The 21,490-nt window shown below is 39.4% G+C and overlaps 1 protein-coding gene across 1 annotated transcript; it reads left to right on the forward strand.

Annotated features, from left to right (window-relative positions):
- Positions 1-7,374: 7,374 nt before the first annotated feature.
- LOC131761537 (zinc finger protein 300-like) lies at positions 7,375-18,619 on the forward strand. Its single transcript, XM_067040182.1, is given in 5 exon segments — positions 7,375-7,389; positions 12,834-12,960; positions 15,454-15,546; positions 17,371-17,958; positions 17,961-18,619. Coding segments are annotated over 5 exon segments (1,482 nt in total).
- The last annotated feature ends 2,871 nt before the right edge of the window (positions 18,620-21,490 follow it).

Here is a 21,490-nt window from a genome sequence, read left to right on the forward strand (position 1 = left end):
CCATTCTGACAGGTGTGAGGTGAAATCTCATTGTGGTTTTGATTTGTATTTCTCTGATTAGTGATGTTGAGCATCTTTTCATGTGTGTGTTGCCCATCTGTATGTCTTCTTTGGAAAAATATCTTCTGCATATTTAGGTCTTCTGCCCATTTTTTAATCAAAACAGACTTCTTGATAGAGTGTTATCGGACATAAAGAGGGCCAATTAAAAAAGATAAAAGGATCAATTCATCAGGAATACATAACATACATAAATGTCTATGCACCTAAAAGAGTTCCAAAATACAGGCATACTTCAGAGTTATTGCAGATTCGGTTCCATGCCACCACAATAAAGTATCACAATAAAACAAGTCACATGAATTTTGTAGTTTCCCAGTGCATATATAAATCATATTTACACTGTACTGTAGCCTATGGTGTGCAGTAGCATTATGTCTAAAAAATGTACATACCTTAATTTAAAAGATACTTTATTACTAAAAAATGCTAACCATCATCTGGTCCTTCAGTGAGCTGTTTTTGCTGGTGGAGGGTCTTGCCTCGATGTTGACGGCTGCTGGCTAATCAGGGTGATGGCTGCTGAAGGTTGGGATGGCTGCGGCTGTTTCTGAAAATAAGACAGCAACGTTCGTGGCACCCCCAAACAATTACAGTGATAACATCAAAGATCACTGATTACAGATCACCACAACAAATATAGTAATAGTGACAAAGTTTGAAATATTGTGAGAATTACCAAAATGTGACACAGAGACACAAGGTGAGCAAACGCTGTTAGAAAAATGGCACTGAGAGACTAGCTCAATGCAAGGTTGCCACAAACCTTCAATTTTTAAAAGACATTTTTTTCTGCAAAGCACAATAAAATGAGGTATGCCTGTATATGTAGCAGAAATTGAAAGAATTAAACAGAGATATCAATTTTCCACAATCATAATTGAAAATTTTCACATCCCCCTCTAGGCAATTGATAGAACAAACTAGACAGAAAAAATTAGTGAAGATATAAACTACCTGAAGAGCACTATGAAAAACCTTGATATTTCTAGAACATTAGCTCTACAATTGTAGAATATACAGTGTTTTCAAGTGCACATGGTATGTACACCAAGATAGAAAAATGCTGGGCCACACCACCAGTCTTGATACACTTAAAACAATTGAAATCATGTAGAGTTTGTTCTCTGACCACAATACAATTGTGGTTGGGATCTCTGGAGACAGATTCTGAGATAGAATTGAAGTTTCAGCTGTTTCTTAAAGATCAATACCCATGAAAGGAAGGGGGAGAAGCAGGATTAGGCAAAGGAAGAAGTTTAAATACATTATAGGCCCAAAAAAGCCAACTGGTGAGGAGCTCTGGAGTGAGTGTTTTTCTCTTCCAAGTGTCCTGTATTGGGTCTTCATACCCTGACCCCAACCTTGCTCATTCACCACATGCAGGCTTCCCTGCAAAGGGCATGACCTTGGATGAGGCGGCTCTCTGTAGCTGAGGCCCACCTTTAAGTAGCTGACAGCTAGAAATTGTCTTCTAATTGTACTCCCCACAGCTGAGCAGTAAGACCTTCCTTGCAGAAGAATCTGGATACGCAACTCTATGTTTATCATAATCCATCCCTTGCTCTGTTCAGATATACTTCTCCATACATATCTATATATCTATATATATCTCCTATATATCATTATATCTTGTCTGCACCGCTAACAAGCTGTGTGACTTTTTGGTGCCTGAAATTCCTCCTCTACCGGGGTCCAGCCCCAGCAGATCCAGGGGTCCCTGAGATGGAGGCAACGGCGTCGGCGAGAAAATAAATAAACGAGGCAAGGGGGTGCGTGCAGGAGCTTCTGTTAAGCTTCTGACCCTTTCTTTTTGACATATAATTTCTTATATAGGATTTGGGCTCATAATCTCATTTCTACATCTATACACAGAAACATTAGCGAGCATTGTTCCGTCTTAAGATTTTTTCGCGCAAACAGGATGTTTAGGTCTAGAAAGCTAATTATTCTTTTCTACTTCAGCTAGCAACGTATATTGGCCTGTGTCCCAGTATTCTCAGTACCTTGTTCAAAACACATTGTGCAAAAATACAATTCTATTTTCTACGTAAGGCAATCAATTTTAACTTTCATAGTTACATATAATTCATTCGTAAAATAGTAACAGTAAATTCCTTCCGCTTCTCTCTTTTTCCTCCAATATACCGGAGAGGGGGCATACCACATAATCCACCATTTGGGGGCATCCTGTACATAATACCCCACTATTTGCTTCCCTTCTTTATCCCTTATTCCTTCTTTGGGCCATAGCTCATCTAATTCTTCCTTTAAACTTCTACTCTTTAATGGAAACATTCCTGTGTTGCCTGACCAAGGGACTTTTTTCCAAAGTAAATTATTTACACTGGGTATAGCTACTGTTGTGGTTACAGGGGTTGTTGTGGTCTCGTACCGAGGGGGATTTGCTTTGTAATACTTCCATCTTCTTGGCCTAAACCCTCCAGAAACCCCCTCAATTTTTAGCAAGAATTTTCCTAGAATCAGAAGAGATGCTTTCCGCCGCCCACCGGGAGAGGAGCTTTGCTTCCTCGTGCCATAACTTCTCGCCGAGCTTTGCTCAGGCAACAGTTGGCAATGCTGGACGGCTTCCGGCACTCCTCTGTAAAACAGGGATAATAATGGTTTTCCCCCTCAGCATTAAATTAGATCAGAGGTCAGCAAATTTCTTCTGTAAAGGGATAGATAATACTGATAAATATTTTAGATTTGGGGGGCCATATGGTTTCTGTCACGACTCCTCAACTCTGCTGTTATAACACAAAAACAATCATAGACAATGTATAAATGAGTGAGCATGGCCAATAAAACTATTTATGAAAACAGACAGCAGGCCAGATTTGCCCACGGGCTGTAGATTGCGGACCCCTGAATTAGATTATGCATGTAAAAGAACTATTAATTTAGGGCCTCATAAGGCAAAGGAGATTTCCTTATCCTTGGCAAGGAATTCCCCCCCCCCCCCCCCCGCAAACAGGAGTGTGTGGCCATTCCCAACGGAGTCACCTGAATCAAGATGTGGAGGTACGATCAGGATGTTAGATCCAGGGATGTGAGAAGTGGTTTATTATACCTGCCATTCTGTTGAGAAATCCCTTCTTCACTCTGTTTTCCTGACAAATTCCTGCTCCTCTTCGAAGACTCAGTTTTGGAAATCATGTCCTAAGCCTTCCTGAGAGCCCTTCCCACACCCCCATCACTACCCAGTCCCTGACAGAGTCAGCCCCCCTCTTACTGTACTCCCACAGCACACATCACGCCCCTGTCGGAACACTGATCACACTGCACTGGCATTAGCAGATTGAGCTCCTCCCTTGCATCATCAAGCACGGCAATAATAAATGTGTGTGGCTGAAGGAATGCGTGAGCTTTACATTACGGAGAAAGAGTTGGGAGACATAAATATATATCTAACAAATCAGGGGAGCTAAGCTGATTCTGACATAGTCTTGCCCTGAGTAGCTGTCAGACCAAAGGGGAGAAAGACTCAAGTATTGGAAATCCCAGTCCCAGACAACAATATGGCTGTGACAGAGGAAGGCATGTTCAGCTGTGCCCATAAAAAGGAACAGATGCCTGGGGGATCTGGAAAAACCTAGAGAGAAGAGGAGGTTGGAGCCCAGCTTTGAAGCATGAATAGTACTTCTCCTGGCATATGGTTGGGAAGGATATTCCAGAAGCATGAAGTACACTGTATCTGATTTTAAAGAGCTGAGTGACCCCTGAGAATGAATCTCCAGTGTCTTTAAGCATTAGTTAGGGCTCGCTATTCCGTAGTAATGTTAAAAGGTAAACTAAAGCATATTAAAATTTTTAAGAGTTTGAGCAAAAAGTGATTTGAATTGGGCAGCACCAAACCAGAGGTGGTTAGAAGTACTCCACTGGCAGGAGCTAGGGGGTAAGACTTTTACAGAGAAGACAGAAGCAAAGCAAGGAAATTATTTGATTGCTGGTACTTTAAGCAGTTGCCTTATTTGTAGTTCCCCTTATTTGGGAAAGCTTGTTGGCTGTTTGTGATTGTTTGTCCTTAGGTTTTGATTTCTTAACGTCGAGGCATTGACAGGCTTAGGTTTTGGTTTGCTTATGAAGGCTGCTAAGGCATTAGAATCATCTCAGTCTATTGGCCTCCTTGTTTAATTAATTTAACAGTAATAACATTATATGGTATTTATTATTTTAAAACTGTAGATTCTGGGACTTCTCTTGCGGACCAGTGGTTAAGACTTCGCCTTCCAGTGCAGGAGGTGCAGGTTCGATCCCTCGTCGGGGAGCTAAGATCCCACATGCCTCGCAGCCAAAAACCCAAAACATAGAAGCAATATCATAACAAATTCAATAAAGACTCTAAAAATGGTCCACATCAAAAAAATCTTTAAAAAACCCAAACCTGTAGATTCTAAAGTGCTTTTCACTGACACTGACGCTGCAGCTTTCTTCCTTAGGTCAGCAAACATTGAAATACCCAAATGAGTATTTCACAACCTTCCGCTACTTTACAACATAGAAAGGACTAAGGGAAAGTGGCTGACCCAAGGCCACAGAGCAAGTTCAAGACCAGATTGAGAGAAGAACCCAGGAGTTCTGAATTATCCTAAAGAGTTTAACCCCAAACACTTTCCCTCTGCTGCTATCTGATGTGTCTTTAGCAGGGGCAGAGTCTTCCCATCCCAATCAGAGAAAGTGCCCCTGGGAGAAGACATCTGAATTTCATTTTTCAGGATAATTATCAGGGGGTTGCTAGATGAAAGGCAACCTGACTTTTCCTCTCCCAGGGCTGTCTCCGGGCAGAGCACTGCACCACTCTGACTTCTCCACCTCAGTTAAAACTCAATTAAAACCTTTAAAACAAACAAACAAAAACTACTTTAGTAAACATACAATAAGTGCTCAATAAACTTTTACTGTTATTATTACCATATCTCAGATTGTCAAAATGAGGCAACGTTATGTAGATCAAACAACTTAAACCCTCAGAGACTTCTCATCTCCTTAACAGGAGGGGCTTCCCCTGCTTTGCTGTTCCACTTCCCCATCTTTACTTTGCACCCTCCTGCTGTGTTTCCATTTTCTACACGTCTTAGCTGAATAGGTTCCATCCGCCTATACCTGGAATACTTTCCTAGTTTATGTCTTTGCTCCTTCATTGTTTCCGTACACCTTTTCCGTAGCTCCCGTATTCCAGTTCTTACATACTTCGCTCTGAGAATTTTCTGCTGTACGGCACCAACACCTACTCGAAATATGGCGCCTCCTAGTCTGTCCCACTTTTCGCTCAGTGGGCGCGGCCATGTTAACCCCCTGGCTAGGGGAGACTAACAACCGGGGAAGTCTCGCGATAAAGGCAAGTCAGGGCCCGTGCCACCTTCCGCGTTAGCGCAGAGGGTTCAGTATCCCCATAAGGGGCGGGTTGTAGCTTTCAGCTAAGTGCCAGGGAGGAGAGGCGGGAAGGTGAGGAGTTCGGTTCTCAGGAAAGGTTTCAGTCACTGACTGCGGTGTTGGGAGTAAGGGCGTCATGTTTGACCAGCGACTGAGCGTTTGTAGCGGTCCGTGTATTCCGGTCCTGTCGTGGTTAGTCATTTAGGGGGCTTGCCTAAGATAGTGATTGCCGCCCAGTGGTGCTGCTGGTAGTGGACTCTGAGGAGGGTCAGAGGCTTACTGTGGGGTTCCTGGGGCTAGTGATTGGCCCTGCCTGTGTGAGTGATTCTGGGTCTTTCAGGGTCATGGGTTGGAGTGACAGAAGGCAATGGTTGGGGCCCTGAAGGGGGGTATCCCTTCCTTAGGGTTATTTAGGGTCAGTGAGTGGAGGCTGTAGTGCACCTGCGGAGCGCCTCTGTGATAGCTTAGGGAGCAGGCGGCTCGTGGTTAGTGATTGGGGCTACAGCTTACATTTTAACAGCTTGCATCCAGGCTGCGCTCTGCACATATCATTATGTGCTGGGTTTCCTTGTGTGGATTTATGCCAGCAAGGATGTTAAGGATGGGGGAGAGTTCCCATCCTTGGATCTATCTCCTAAACAGACTTCAGGCAGTTTATATTCTCTGCTACTAATCTTCTAACTAGTCAAGTACTTCAAGCCAAAGCCTTTACTCAGAAACACTCTCTCAAACCTCCTTCGCCTTCTCCCTGTCCTTCAATCTATGTGCTGGCCCTGGACAATTTTAACCACATTCATTGTAACAGTTTCCACCCTTAAAGTCATGACTTTACAATCTATAACTCCAGCCCAGACTTTTCTAACAAGCTCCAGATTCACAGTAGCCAGCTCTATCCTACACATCTCTGTGAGGTTTACTCATAGACACTTCAATCTTCACGTGATCAAATAGTTATCTTCCTTCTTCATACGTTACCTACTCATCCTACTATATTCTACATCATTATAAATGACATCACTCTTCATCCAGATAGGCATAATAAAAATCCAGAAATCCTTATTATTTTCTTTCAGGCAAACTCCCTCTAGTGAATTGTACCCTTTAGAACTTCCTTGATATGATCTTGGATTAAGAGGTCCGTAGAACAATACCTGCTAAAAATAACTATCTTTTTTGTTTCAAAAATAATATAACTTTATTCTAGAAAAATTGGAAACTGAAAATGCTAAACGCAACTTAATAGAAATCACTTATAATCCTGCCACCCAAAGATAACCGTAACATTTTGATGTATGTCACTTTATTCACTTTTTTCTTGCAAATATATTTCTTTTTAACATGTTTATTGTTTTATGACTTATTTTTCTTGCTTTGTAATTCATCAAGAAAAACTTTTTCCAGGTATGTACTTTTATAAGACATTTTTAATGACTGTGTAGTATTCTATTTTTTCAGTTATTGATTTAACCAATCCCTATTGTCAAACATCTAAGTGGTTTATACTTTCTAGGTGATAAAGCAACATTGTGATGAATATTCTTGCAGATACATCTTTTTGTATATCCATGCCTATTTTTTTTAGAATAAATATTTAATAGTAGATTTGTAGAGTCAAAGGAGGAAAAACTTTCTAAACATATAATGGAATACAGCCATTCACATCCTCAAAGGAAAAACATCATGTCCTGAACCTTTCAGAACTGGAAATTAATAGATTGATGTTATCACGGTGTAATTCTTTGTGGTCCCTCTGAATATTTGAAAGGAGCCTTCTCTAAAGGGTCGTCTTTTATGTAGTTGATCATAGGAGTTTATAGGCTTATGGTTGTGGGAATCACAGAGCAGGCTCAGACTCTCAAAGCTATCTTCTTTTTCCCCTCCCTGCTCATCCCAGCTCTGTCTGTACAGACATCTACTGCTTCTGAAGAGCAATAGAAAATGAGCAAGTCTCAGGTAAGTGAGCTATTTATACCCCGTTTTGTTTTCCACTGCATTTGAGGCAGTTTAAAAGAATTAATTCAATTAACTGAAAAAATGGAAATAGAGATTGGGGAAAATAAAATAGAAGATCTGACCAAGGAAACTTGGAACGTAGTCATACAAGTTGTAGGATCTTTCAGAGTTAAAGTTGAGCATACCATCTGCAATTATATGATTTACATTGTACATTAAATGTGATAATTTCTTGAAGAAAGTAAAGATTTTTTTGCATTTAGGTTTGAAGTTATTCTCCTGATGGGACTTCATGCATATGATGTAGTAGTCAGTGTCCTTAACATTTACCAACACATGATAAGTTCCATAGCAGTTTTCTCCCTGGCTGTTTCTTAAACCATTTCTACAAATAAGTATAGGGCATAATAACAAGGCAGAATTCAGTTTCTAGGCAGTAAAATCAGAGGGCCAAGTACACAGCTGTCAAACAGTCTGGCTTGATCCATGAATAAAATCTGTAATTTGGGGAGCAGCATTTCTGGGAGTTTGTAAAATTAGTCCAGGGGATTCATGTCATTAAAGGTAACACTAATTTTAATTTTATTAAATTTAAAATAATTTTAATTTGCAGTTTTTGACCAATAGATAATCAGATATTTTTCCTTTAAAATGCAATAGATTGAGAACCTCAAAGTGTATATCAAGTGAGCATGCTTGGTGGATAGTGGAGATCAAGTGAATTTGCTAATTTCTGTTGGTTTATCACTCAGCTACTAGTCAGCATCTTAGTGGTTGTGATTGTCATACAGTTTTAAATGTTTTTACTTGAAGGTATATATGGTTTGATTTTTACCTATAATGTTCCATTGGTTTATTCCCACTGTGTAGCATATAGCTTCAGCATAGTAGTGTTCAAAGTGAGGAGCATGCATCCCTTAGGAGATGTGCAAGATGATCCCCTGGGATATGGAGAGAAAAGATGAGAAATTCTACTTATATATCTTTTTATGATCATAATATCTCAGTATTGAGTTACTTATATATAACTTATGGGTTTTTAAGGTGTATATTATTGATGTGTGTGCTTTTTTTTTTTTAACTGAAAAATGTCTCACCAAGATTCGCCTCTTTAGAACAAAATATGCTCTTGTCAACCAGGATATTGCAAAAATTTTAGGAGCTCTGTCAAAAAATCAGAGTCAAAGATCAAATATTTGAACAAAAGATGCTCCTGGTACCTTTATTGCTTAGGAAATTACAAAAGTTTTAGGAGCTATGACCAAGCAAGGGAGAAGACCAAAATATATATTTCTTATCATATCACAATATCATGGTTTCTGATTTTAAAAGTTTGGGGATTACTGGTTTTCTTCTTTTTTTTTTTCATTGAAGTATAGTTGCTGTACAGTACTGTATAAGTTACAGGTTTACAATATAGTGATTTACAATTTTTAAAGGTTATACTCCATTTATAGTTTTTATGAAATATTGGGCTTCCCTGGTGACTCAGTGATTGAGAGTCCGCCTGCCGATGCAGGGGACACGGGTTCGTGCCCAGGTTCGGGAAGATCCCACATGCCATGGAGCAGCTGGGCCTGTGAGCCGTGGCCGCTGAGCCTGCGCGTCTGGAGCCTGTGCTCCGCAACGGGAGAGGCCACAACAGTGAGAGGCCCGCGTACCGCAAAAATAATAATAATAATAATAAGTTTAAAATAAATAAATAAAAGAAAATATTTGCTGTATTCCCTGTGTTGTACAATACATCCTTGTAGCTTATTTTATAACCTAAATCCCTTACCCCTATATTGCCCTTCCCCTCTTCCCACTGGTAACCGCTAATTTGTTCTCTATATCTGGGAGGACTACTGGGTTTTGTACCTATAATTCTGTACCCAATTTCAATGTGTGGGTTTTTCCATACCACCAAGCAGTCTTCCAACACCACCTGGGTGTCCTACAATTTAACTTAATTTTGACACTACATACTTGGAGAAAGCATCAGATCCTACAGGTTACGGGCTTAGTTCCACAAGGCTGCCCTCCACTTCGGATGCTAGTTGCAAGTCCAGATTGTTATCTGTGCTTCTTACCCACTGGCTGTAAATCAGAGGTTCCCACCACCCCCTCCTTTGATTTATTTGCTACAGGGGCTCACGGGACCCAGGAAACCAGTTTACTCACTAGATTACCAGTTTGTTATAAAGGATATTAAAGGATATGAATCAAGAGCCAGAGGAAGAGATACATAGGTCCCGAACAAAGGAGGTTGGGGACCAGCATGTGACACATGGAAGCATTCTGGTCCACCACCCTGGAAGTTTTCTGAACCCTTTCCTCTTGGAGGCTTCATTATGTAGGCGTGATTGATTATCATTGGCCACTGATGATTTGTTCAACCTCTAGCCCTGCTCCCCTCCCTAGAAATCAGGGAGTGGGGCTAAAAAAAAAAAGCACCCTCTATTCACAGTTGGCTTCCCTGGCAACTAGCCCCCATACTTAGGTGCTTTCCAAAGATACCTTATTAACATAACAAAAGATACCTTTATCCCACTCCTCACCGATAATTCAAGGGTTTTTAGGAGCTCTGTTCCAGGAACAGGATAAGGACCAAATATACTTTATTATAAATCACAATGTCACAGTACCGTTGGTACTAGTGCATCTCCTCATTTGCTTTATTCAGCCACCAACTCCCATAGTCATAGTCCAGATTTATAATTACCAATAGCTCCAAGCATTTCACTCCCTGGCCTTTCTTTCTTTCTTTTTCTTTCTTTCTTTCTTTCATTTTCTTTCTTTTCTTTCTTTCATTTTTTGGCTGCGTTAGCCTTCGTTGCTGTGTGCGGGCTTTTTCTAGTTGCGGTGAGTGGGGGCTACTCTTCGTTGCAGTGCGCGGGCTTCTCATTGTTGTTGGCCATTATTTCTATTTCTAGCTCATTATCTAGTACCTTGACTCCAGCAATTCTTCAGTTCTGTACAGACCTCTGATCAATTGACCATCCATTTTTTCACTGTTCATTACATTCCTCTCCCCACTTCTTAATTCTCTCTTTTCTCAGCTTGAATTCCATGCTTCTCAGTTTTTGTTAGGAGCAACTGTCACCCCACTGAAGTCCAGTTGCCTACCCATTATTGCCATGTACATGTCAATTATAATAGATACCTTGAGCTTAATGGGGCAAGTAGATTTTCTTGTGGTTAAAAAATATATAACATAAAGTTTGCCATTTTAACCATTTTTATGTGTACAATCAGTTCTATTAGTTATATTCACAATTTGTGCATCTATCACCACTATTTCCAGAACCCTTTCATCACCCCAAACAGAAACTCTATGCCCAACGAGCAATAACTCCCATTCTTCCCTTCCTCCCACAGCCCCTGGTAACTTCAAACTACTTTCTGACTCTGTAAATTTGCCTATTCGAGGTATTTTGTGCAAGTGGAATCATACAATATTTGTCCTTGTTTGTCTAACTTATTTCACTTAGCATGTTTTCAAGGTTTATCTGTGCTGTAGCATGTATCAGAACTTCATTCGTTTTTATGGCTGAATAATATTCCACTCTATGGATATACCACGTTTTGTTTATCTGTTCATCTGCTGATGGACACTTGGGTTGTTTGTACCTTTTGACTTTATTGTAAATAAAGATGCTATGAACATTTGCATACAAGTATCGGTTTGAGTACCTGTTTTCAAATCTTTTAGGTATATACCTAAGAGTGGAATTTCTGGGTCATATGGTAATTCTATGTTTAACTTTTGTAGGAACTGCACAGCAATTTACGAGGGTTCCGGTTTCTTCACATCATTGCTAACTAACACTTGTATTTTCTGTTTTGTTGTTGATAACCATCCCACTGGGGTAAAGTGGTATCTCATTGTGGTTTTGATTTGTTTCTCTAATGACTAATGAGGTTGAGCATCTTTTCATGTGCTTATTGTCAGTTTGCATATCTTCTTTGCAGAAATGTCTATTCATGTTCTTTGCTCATTTTTTCATTGACTCATTTGTCTTTTTATTGTTGAAGTAATAGGATAGAATTCTTGATTCCACCTCTCCCTCCACCAAGACCAGATCTTTCTTGTCTCCTGGACTTCAGTGGGATGCAGTTGCTTACACCAAAAACCAAGGAGTTTTAGTTGATTCCTCTCCTTTCCTCATACACCGTCTTTCAGAAGTATCTTGGTTGGATTTGATTAAGATCAAATTTTAAAATAGAGTGCTCTTATTGAGGTAGGACTTAATCATGGTTTAAAAAGTAAGGAACAGTGAGTTCATTAGCACTTTACTGTTACTAACTGATCAAAAATTATTTCATTTTTCTCATTATGTCTAGATATGCATTTTTAAAAATTGAGTAGATTAAATATTACTTAAACTTTTTATTTTAATTTAAACTTTAAAAACAATGGTTTCTGCTTTATTTAATTTTTTGAAGTGTTTTAATGGAAAAATTCAAACATATTTAAAAATATAGAGAACAGTATAATAAACCCCTTGTACTTCCTCATATTTTCAACAATTAATATTTTACCAATCTGACATCTTTCCTCTTTTCTTTTATTTATTTGTTTTCTGGAGTTGCACATTTTAAAGCAAATCTCATACATGGCATTTTGCCAGTATATACTTGCTTTGCAGATTACTGTTGTTGTTATCTTCGTTTTCTGACAAGTGATACTGGTTTTCCCTTTAGCTGTTTCCTTTTAAAATACATTTATTTAAGTAAAGAAGTTGTTGAGTTAAAACTATTAAGTCAATAATAGCGCAGGTCATATGCAGATATGGTAAAACCTCTGAAGGCTCTATGTGAATAAATGATGTTTGAGAGCATTATACTGAAGCGCTCACAGGTCCTTGAATTTACCATGTTCTTCATGTTCACATGCCTTTTTCCTACTCCACTCTTCATCTGGAATGATCTTTCTCCCTCCTCCACAGGTTACCAGAGAATACACTATTCATTTTTTATGTTTCAAAAACTTTTTATTTTATCTTTACATTTAAAATTTTTTATTTTTACATTTTTCATTATTCATTTTGTATAACTTTACAAAGCCCAAAATAGAATCACTCTTTCTTTCCTATTTCTGTCATAACCTATTTAACATCTTATAGCATTTATATACTTACTTGTTTGCCTCCATCTACTAGTCTGTAAACCTGCTGTGTTTTATTCATATTTGTATCCTGAGCACCAAATAGTGCTGGTCACATAGGTGCTTAATACATGCTTGATGGAAAGAGAATGGATGATTCTCAATGGCAAAGTTTTTCTAATAGGAGTTTGACTTCTCCCACATAGTAGAACCCAAAATTGGCCTCATGATAAACATTTTCTTTAACTTTTTGTGCTGAACCCTGCATGACAAAAACAGCAATTATTTCTCATACATCTCTTATACATCACTCAGTGTTTTTCACTTTAGATTTAATAGGAATGTTCTGTTACAGGGATTTGTTTCATTCAAAGATGTGACTGTGGACTTTACTCAGGAGGAGTGGCAACAGCTGGACTCTGCTCAAAGAAACCTGTACAAGGATGTGATGCTGGAGAACTATAGCAATCTTGTTTCAGTGGGTAAGAACATCTTCGCTCAGAGGGTACTGATATTAGTTACGTATTGTTGTATAACAATTATTATAGTGGCTTAAAGTAAACATTTTCTTACAAACAATTTCTGTTGGTCAGGAATATGGAGCAACTCAGCTGGGTGGTTCTGGCTTGTGGTCTCCCATGTGGTTGTAGTCAGATGTTAGCAGGGGCTGCATTCATCTGAAAACTTGACTGGGACTGTAGGATCCATTTCTAAGGTAACTCACTCCCGTGGCTGTTGACAGGAGCCTTAGTTCCTTGCTGTTCATTGGCTGGAGTTCTCAATTCCTTGTCATGTGGGCCTGTTCTCACGACCTGGCAACTAATTTCCCCTAGATAGAGTGAGAGCAAGGAGGAAGTCACAGTGCCTTTTATGACCAAGTCTCTGAAATCACACATGATCACTTCTACCTTCTTGTGTTCATTAGAAGTGAGTTACTAGATATACAGATTGCCAACAAACACATGAAAGGATACTCAACATCACTAATCATTAGAGAAATGCAAATCAAAACTACAATGAGGTATCACCTCACACCAGTCAGAATGGCCATCATCAAAAAATCTACAAACAATAAATGCTGGAGAGGGTGTGGAGAAAAGGGAACCCTCTTGCACTGCTGGTGGGAATGTAAATTGATACAGCTACTATGGAGAACAGTATGGAGGTTCCTTAAAAAACTAAAAATAGAACTACCGTATGACCCAGCAATCCCACTACTGGGCATATACTCTGAGAAAACCATAATTCAAAGAGAGTCATGTATCACAATGTTCATTGCAGCACTATTTACAATAGCCAGAACTTGGAAGCAACCTAAGTGTCTATCGAAAGATGAATGGATAAAGAAGATGTGGCACATATATACAATGGAATATTACTCAGCCATAAAAAGAAAAGAAATTGAGGTGGATGGACCTAGAGTTTGTCATACTGAGTGAAGTAAGAAAGAGAAAAACAAATACTGTATGCTAATGCATATATGTGGAATCTAAGAAAAAAAAATGGCTCTGATGAACCTAGGGGCAGGACAGGAATAAAGGCGCATAGAGAATGGACTTGAGGACATGGGGAGGGGGATGGGTAAACTGGGAGGAAGTGAGAGAGTAGTACTGACATATATACACTACCAAATGTAAAGAAGATAGCTAGTGGGAAGCAACTGCATCACACAGGGAGATCAGCTCAGTGCTTTGTGACCACCTAGAGGGGTGGGATAGGGAGGGTGGGAGAGAGAGGCAAGAGGGAGGGGGATATGGGGATATATGTATACATATAGCTGATTCACTTTGTTATACAGCAGAAACTAACACAACATCATAAAGCAATTATGCTTCAATGAAGATGTTAAAAAAATAAATTAAAAAAAAAAAAAGAAGTGAGTTACTAAGTCCAGCCCACACTCAAGGGGTGCAGAATAAGCTCTACTTCCTGAAGGGAAGCATGTCAAAGAATTTATGGGGCTATATTAAACCCACCATAGTACCCAATCAACTGCCTTTCCTTTATATTTTACTAAAAGCTACTGGGTCTCTGAATGCTTAAAGAGCTTCATTTCAACCTATAAAGGTAAAAAAAATATATTAATTTTGAGTACCAAATACTGTGCTTCTACCTCTCCAGTGAACTTGGATGGAAAGAAAATGAGTACTGCATCCTGCTCATTCTTCAGAGGCTGAAGACAATGGGCTGGGCCGACGTTCTTGGTTTTTATAAATTAATTGTGATATAATGTATATAATAAAGTGTTCAAATATTAATTACACAGCTGATGCATTTTTTCACATGTATACACCTACCTGACCACTATTCAGATCAAGATACTGAATATTTCCAGCACCCCAGCAGGCTCCCTTGAACCGCCCCCTTACCATTTACCTACCTCCTCAGAGATAACAACTTGTGGTTCTGTCACCATAAATTAATTCTGTTCTTGGCCTTCATGTAAGTGTAATCACACAGTATGTAAGGTGTTTTTTTTTTTTTGTCTAGCATATTTCATTTAACGTAATATCTGTGAAATGCATTCATGTTATTGCATGTGACAGTAGTTTGTTGCTCCTTATTGTTGTATTGTATTCTGTTTCATGAGTATACAATAATTCTTCAATTTATCCAGTCTACTGTTGATGGTCATTTGGGTTCTTTCAGATTTTGGAAATTATAAAGTGTTTATTAACATTTTTATACATATCTTCTGGTAGAAATAAGCATATCATTTCTATTGGGTATATACAGAGGAGTAGAATTTCTGGATCATAGGGCATATATATATTTAGCTTTAGTAGATACTACCAGTTTTCCAAAGAGATTATACCAATTTATATTATACTAGCGATGTAGTAGAGTTCCATCAACCTTTAGTAATGTCAGTCTTTTAAATTTTAGCCATTCTGGTACATATGTAATGGATGTGAGTTTTAGGTTGGCCAGTTTATGCACTAACACCCAAGTCCTATATTATTTCCCATAAACAGGGTATCAGTCTCTGAATTCAGATGTAGTCTTCTTGTTTAACCAAGGAGAACCATGGATGGAGGAGGGAGAAATGTCTAATTGGGCCTATTCAGGTAAGTTGAGAACCTGGCAAATGGGAGGCAGGGAAGGAAGATTCATATTGATTAGTGATATGTTTGTCTTTGAAGTATTTTTTAGGAAATTATTCTTGAAGGCCACAGATGTTTACAAATGGCTGAAAATAATTGACATGGGTTTGTGGAATACCTAAATGACACTGCTACATATCAAACACCCACATAATCCTTTTCCTTTAGTTGACTTTTAGAGAAATAGGTAATCCTCCTACCTATACTCTAAATCTTATCTAGCCCGTATATTTAGGACACTTCTTAACTAGTTAGCATCTCTTTGACTAATATCTTTAGCACTCCATTCTCTCAAAGTGGGCTTATACTCCTCTCCTCATGCACTCAGGCATTCTTAGGTATGCTGTCTTTCAAAGTAACTTACCAAATGATATTCATATTCTTTCTAATTACCTTCTGTTTTTGTCACCTTTCAGTGTAAAGTGTCTTGGAGTTATAATCTTTTGTTTGTTTCTTTAAAAATTTCTTTAGGGTCTCCAGTAATAGAAATATTATTCCTTCTTTTCCTGTCTTCCTTTTCCACTGTGTTCTCTATGACCATTTTAATCTGATTCTTTATATCATTTTTATTATCTTGGTTGTTTTCTTTCCTTTAGTCAGTGCCACTTATTAAATTTTTATTTCCCTTCTTTTCTTCCTGACCACACCTTGTAATTTAATCTTCCATTTTTTTTTTCCTGAGTTCAATCAATTCTTTTTCATTTCTCCCTGTTTTTTGTTCATTTTGGTTTTTATCTTTTGAAGTTCTGACTCATGGTGGTTTTCCGTGTCCTGATATGCTTGTTTTAGTATATTTAATTCTGCTTGGAGTTCAAACAAATTTTCCTCTGTTTCATGGCAAGTTTTTGAAGGGGACAATTTCCTCTGTTTATTTCTGCACAAATTAATTTCCTAATTTTATGTAATAGTTCTCTATGGACTTTACTTTTTCTTTTCATTTTATCATATCACAGTGTTTTTATAAGATTTCTAATTTTATTGATCCCTTTTCTGTTAATATAGCAAAGTTCAGGGACTTGAGCAGAGTCCTTTCTTCTTCTCTCCCTCCCTCCCTTCCTTCCTTTCTGCGATTAAGGAGGAGTTTTGAGCTTTCTGGTTTTGTGGTTCTCTTTTGTCTTCCAGGACCCTAAATTTCCTCTTTTTTTTCTTTTCCCCATTGCCACCACGCAGTTACCAGAGGGTACTTCTTCCTTCTTTTTTGCTTTTTGTCTCCCTTTGAAACTGCCTATTCTTCTGAGGACTGTCCCCTTTAAATAGAGCCTATCTTATCTTGTGCCTTTTTAATGTCATCTGACCCTTTAAGATGCATGTACTTTGAAATCCTCTCCCTGTAGTTGTGCTCTAATCTGCCTGGTTACATATAAAACATTTTTATATTTACTGTGAGTTTAATCTTTCTGCTGGTCACATCACTCACTCTCAGTCCCCTTTGCTAACATGCTTCCTCTGTCTTCCTGAAGTTATTTTTTGGTCTGCCTTTGTTCCTCACAGAGCCTTGTGATGGAGTGGAGATGGGACAGAAGTGTGTGGGGCTGTGTGGAACCATGACACTGAGCTCATCAATTCTGCTTTTTCCATTGCTCTCCTGCTCACTTCTTTTTATGTCTGTTCCTTCTTCTGTCTTTGGGTTTTAATATCATATTCTTAAATTTAAAAGCTGAACATACTCATTAACAAATTTCTGTCTATTTCCATTAAAATGAAGACCTTTATTTTTTGTTTTTGTGTTTTCTGCTCCTCAAAGCTCGAGAGAGAAATAACATTATTTACACGTGGGTTTTCTCTTAGAGTTTGAAATTAGATCAAAAATGAAAGAATTAGCTCCACAGAAGAGCATTTCTGAAGAAGTAATACTCCATAACATGATAGTATACTCAGTTTTTGAAGCCTGGAAACTTGAAGATGAGATAAATTACCAGGAAAACCAAGACAAGCTTTTGAATCAAGTTACATTTATTAACAATAAGTCACTGACTGAGGAGATAGACCAAGAATATAATGCACTGTGGGAAGTAGTTCATCTGAACAGAACATCTAATGAACACATCAGAGCCTTCATACATAAGTCTCACCTCTCTGCACAACCAAAATTTCTAACAAGTGAAAAATATAAATGTATTCAGTGTGGGAAAGCCTTCAGTGGAAAGTCAGGACTTATTGTACATCAGAGAATTCATACTGGGGAAAAACCATACAAATGTAATGACTGTGAAAAAGCCTTTATTCAGAAGTCACAGCTCACTGTACATCAGAGAACTCATACAGGAGAGAAACTCTATAAATGTAGTGAATGTGGAAAAGCATTCATCCAGAAGTCAAACCTCATTATTCATCAGAGGATTCACACAGGGGAGAAACCCTATGAATGCAATGAATGTGGAAGGCGTTCATCAAGAAGTCAACACTTAGTGTTCATCAAAGAGCTCATACGGGGGAGAAACCATATGAATGTGATGAATGTGGAAAAGCCTTTATCTGGCGGTCACAGCTCATTGTACATCAGAGAATTCATACTGGGGAGAAACCCCATAGATGTAATGAGTGTGGAAAAGCCTTCAACAGGAAGTCAGAACTAAGTGTGCATCACAGAATTCATACCCGAGAGAAACCCTTTGAATGTAATGAATGTAAAAAAGCCTTCATTCAGAAGTCAGATCTCATTGTATGTCAGAGAACTCACACTGGAGACAAAAGATATTAATGCAGTGAATGTTGGAAAGCCTTCATCCGGAGTTCACAGTTCATTGAACATCAGAGAATTCATACTGGGGAGAAACCCTATGAATGTAGTGAATGCAGAAAAGCTTTTATCCAGAAATCACAACTCATTGTGCATCAGAGAATCCATACTGGGACCAAACCATATGAATGCACTGAATGTGGAAAAGCCTTTAGCAAGAAGTCACACCTTACTGTACATCATAGAATACATACTGGAGAAAAACCCTATGAATGCAGTGATTGTAGAAAAGCTTTCAGCAAGAAATCTACTCTCATTGTTCATCAGAGAATTCATATTGAACAGAAACACTTTTAATGGAGTGAGAAAACTTTAATTCAGTGATCAAAATTTCATTACACTTCATAGAATTCATATAGGTTAGAAACTCTATAAATGTACTAAACATGGGAAGCTTCAACAATAGTTACAGAACTATTAAGCATCAGAAGATTCATACTAAGAAGAACTTTGAAAAAATCATGTTTCCCAAAAACAACATATATATTGGACAACTTGGTTGAGATCTAAAAGTTTTTTTAAGTGTACTAGAAAAATCTCAATCACACATGATTGACTTGTTCACTCTGAAGTACACATCTTTTTAATGAGTAAGTAAATTGATTTATCATGACAATAAAGTGACAACGATATGTAATCATTCTGCAAGTGATCTAAGAATGGCATTTAAACCCAAATTATCTGTTGGTTGGAAGTGAATATGGATATTTACACCTGCCTTGCTTTTTCACACTAAAACAGGGGTCCCCAACTTTTTTGGCCAGTTTGGTGGAAGACAATTTTTCCATGGACCGGGGGCAGGGGGATGGTTTCAGGATGATTCCAGCACATTACATTTATTGTGCACTTTATTTCTATTATTATTACATTGTAATATATAATGAAATAATTATAGAACTCACCAGAATGCAGAATCAGTGGGAGTCCTGAGCTTGTTTTCACTTGCCACTCACTGATAGGGTTTTGATATGAGTCTACAAACAATGGATTTATTATGGTCTGTGTGCAGTCAAACCTCTCTGCTAATGATAATCCGTATTTGCAGCTGCTCCCCAGTGCTAGCATCACCGCCTCAGCTCCACCTCAGATCATCAGGCAATAGATTCTCATAAGGAGCACGCAACCTAGATTCCTTGCATGCACAGTTCACAGTAGGGTTGACGCTCCTATGAGAATCTAATGCCGCTGCTGATCTGACAGGAGGCAGAGCTCAGGCAGTAATGCAAGTGATGGAGTGAGGCTGTAAATACAGATGAAGCTTCACTCACTCCACCGCCCTTCACCTCCTGCTGGGTGGCCCCCATTCCTAACAAGCCATGGACTGGGTACCTATATCCTGTCCCTACATTATGTTGAATTAATTAACAAGAAACATGCATTTTAAAGGGATTATTAGATTCCGTGGCTCACGGGCTCTAGAGTGCAGGCTTAGTAGTTGTGGCGCACGGGCTTCATTACTCCGTGGCATGTGGGATCTTCCCGGACCAGGGCTCAAACTGGTGTTCCCTGAACTGGCAGGCGGATTCTTAACCACTGTGCCACCAGGGAAGTCCCATATATAACTTTAAAATAACACACAGAACAATGCAATACATTATTTATGGATTTCTATTATATGTAAGATAACACAGCTCTTCCTATAATGTGCATACGAATCACCTGGGGAACTTGTTAAACAACAGGCTCTGATTTAGCAGGTCTGGGGTGGGGCCTGAGATTCCACCTTCTAACAAGCTCTCAGAGATACCAGTGCTACGCCGCCTTGGGAGAGGGGAGATGCAGGTAAAGTGAAACTGTTCTTACTTTCTTCAATTATTTTGCTCTATCTGGGTGCTAGAACCTCTCTGTTGTACTTCCGGACACTTATAAAGGTATTCATGTCCATGAGTGGTTGTTAAAATAGGTGTGTCTGTGGGGTTAGGACGGCTGGCATCTCCTATTCCACCATCTTGCTAATGTCAACCCAAAGCAGTTATCATTTTATCCAAAAGACAGAGAGAAAGACATTGAGCTTTCAAAACTTTTTTATTTTTCTAGAATATCTACAGAAATCAGGGATCAAATGAAAATTACGGTGGAATTGTTACTGATTTGGGTCCTCGGACTCTTTAATCGATAGAAATTGGTAAGAAGCCAGACAAGGAATTCAAGCAAGGCTTTTCTGGGTCTCGTGCTTGCTGCAGCATGAGGGAGTGAAAACAAGAAACAGGTGGCCCTGTTTTCTCCCGGAGAGGGGACGAGCTCGTTCCTTCAATAGGATAACAACAGGGGCGGGTCTGCAGGTTGAGCAGGAGGGGCGGCTTAGGTGGTCCGCCCACCCCCGTGGTGAGGCTGTGTGCAGGGATCACGTGCGGTACCCTGCTTTTGCTCTTAGCACCTCGGAAATGGCAGTTTGTTTGTGACTTTCTTGTATCTTATTGTTCCTAATTACCCTGACTGTGCATGTGTGCGGCTATTTTCAGCCCCTTATCGTTTCTTTATATTCTGTTGTGGGAGGAGACGTTTGTCCAGGGGCAAGCACTGCAGCAAAGGGTGCCAGGTCCCAGCCCATCTTGGAATCAGCCATCATTGGGAGCTCTACTGCTTCCTGGTCCACTTTGCTCAGGGATGGAGGGCCAAGCTCACAGCCAAGTCCCCTAGGGCAGGGGTCCTCAACCCCCTGGCCGGGCCGTAGGCCGGTACCAGTCCTCGGCCTGTTAGGAGCCAGGCTGCACAGCAGGAGGTGAGCGGCGGGCGAGGGAGCGAAGCTTCATGGGCCTCTGCCCATGGGTCCCCACTGCTGCCCACCGCTCCGCATCACTCCCCATGGCTCCCATTACTGCCTGAACCATCCGCCGTGCCCCGTCCGTGGAAAAATTGCCTTCCACGAAACCAGTCCCGGTTACCAAAAAAGGTTGGGGACCGCAGCCATAGGGGATTTTTCCATCATCATATGGAAATCCTAAATTGTGTTTTTATTAGTTCCTTATCACCCTACTACCACCTCACTGCCCATGAACACATTCTTAGGGCCTGAAAACAAATTGAGTCGGTTAAAGGAAGGGAAATAAGTCTACTGCAAAGAGCACCACAAAATAATATTGCAAATGCAGGCAAGTGTGAGTTCAGATTGCACAGTAGATCATATGTGCTACACTCCCTTCCAAGAGTTAAAAATTTATGTTAGGA

This window comes from Kogia breviceps, chromosome 8 (assembly GCF_026419965.1).
Source record: "Kogia breviceps isolate mKogBre1 chromosome 8, mKogBre1 haplotype 1, whole genome shotgun sequence".
NCBI lineage: Eukaryota > Metazoa > Chordata > Mammalia > Artiodactyla > Physeteridae > Kogia > Kogia breviceps.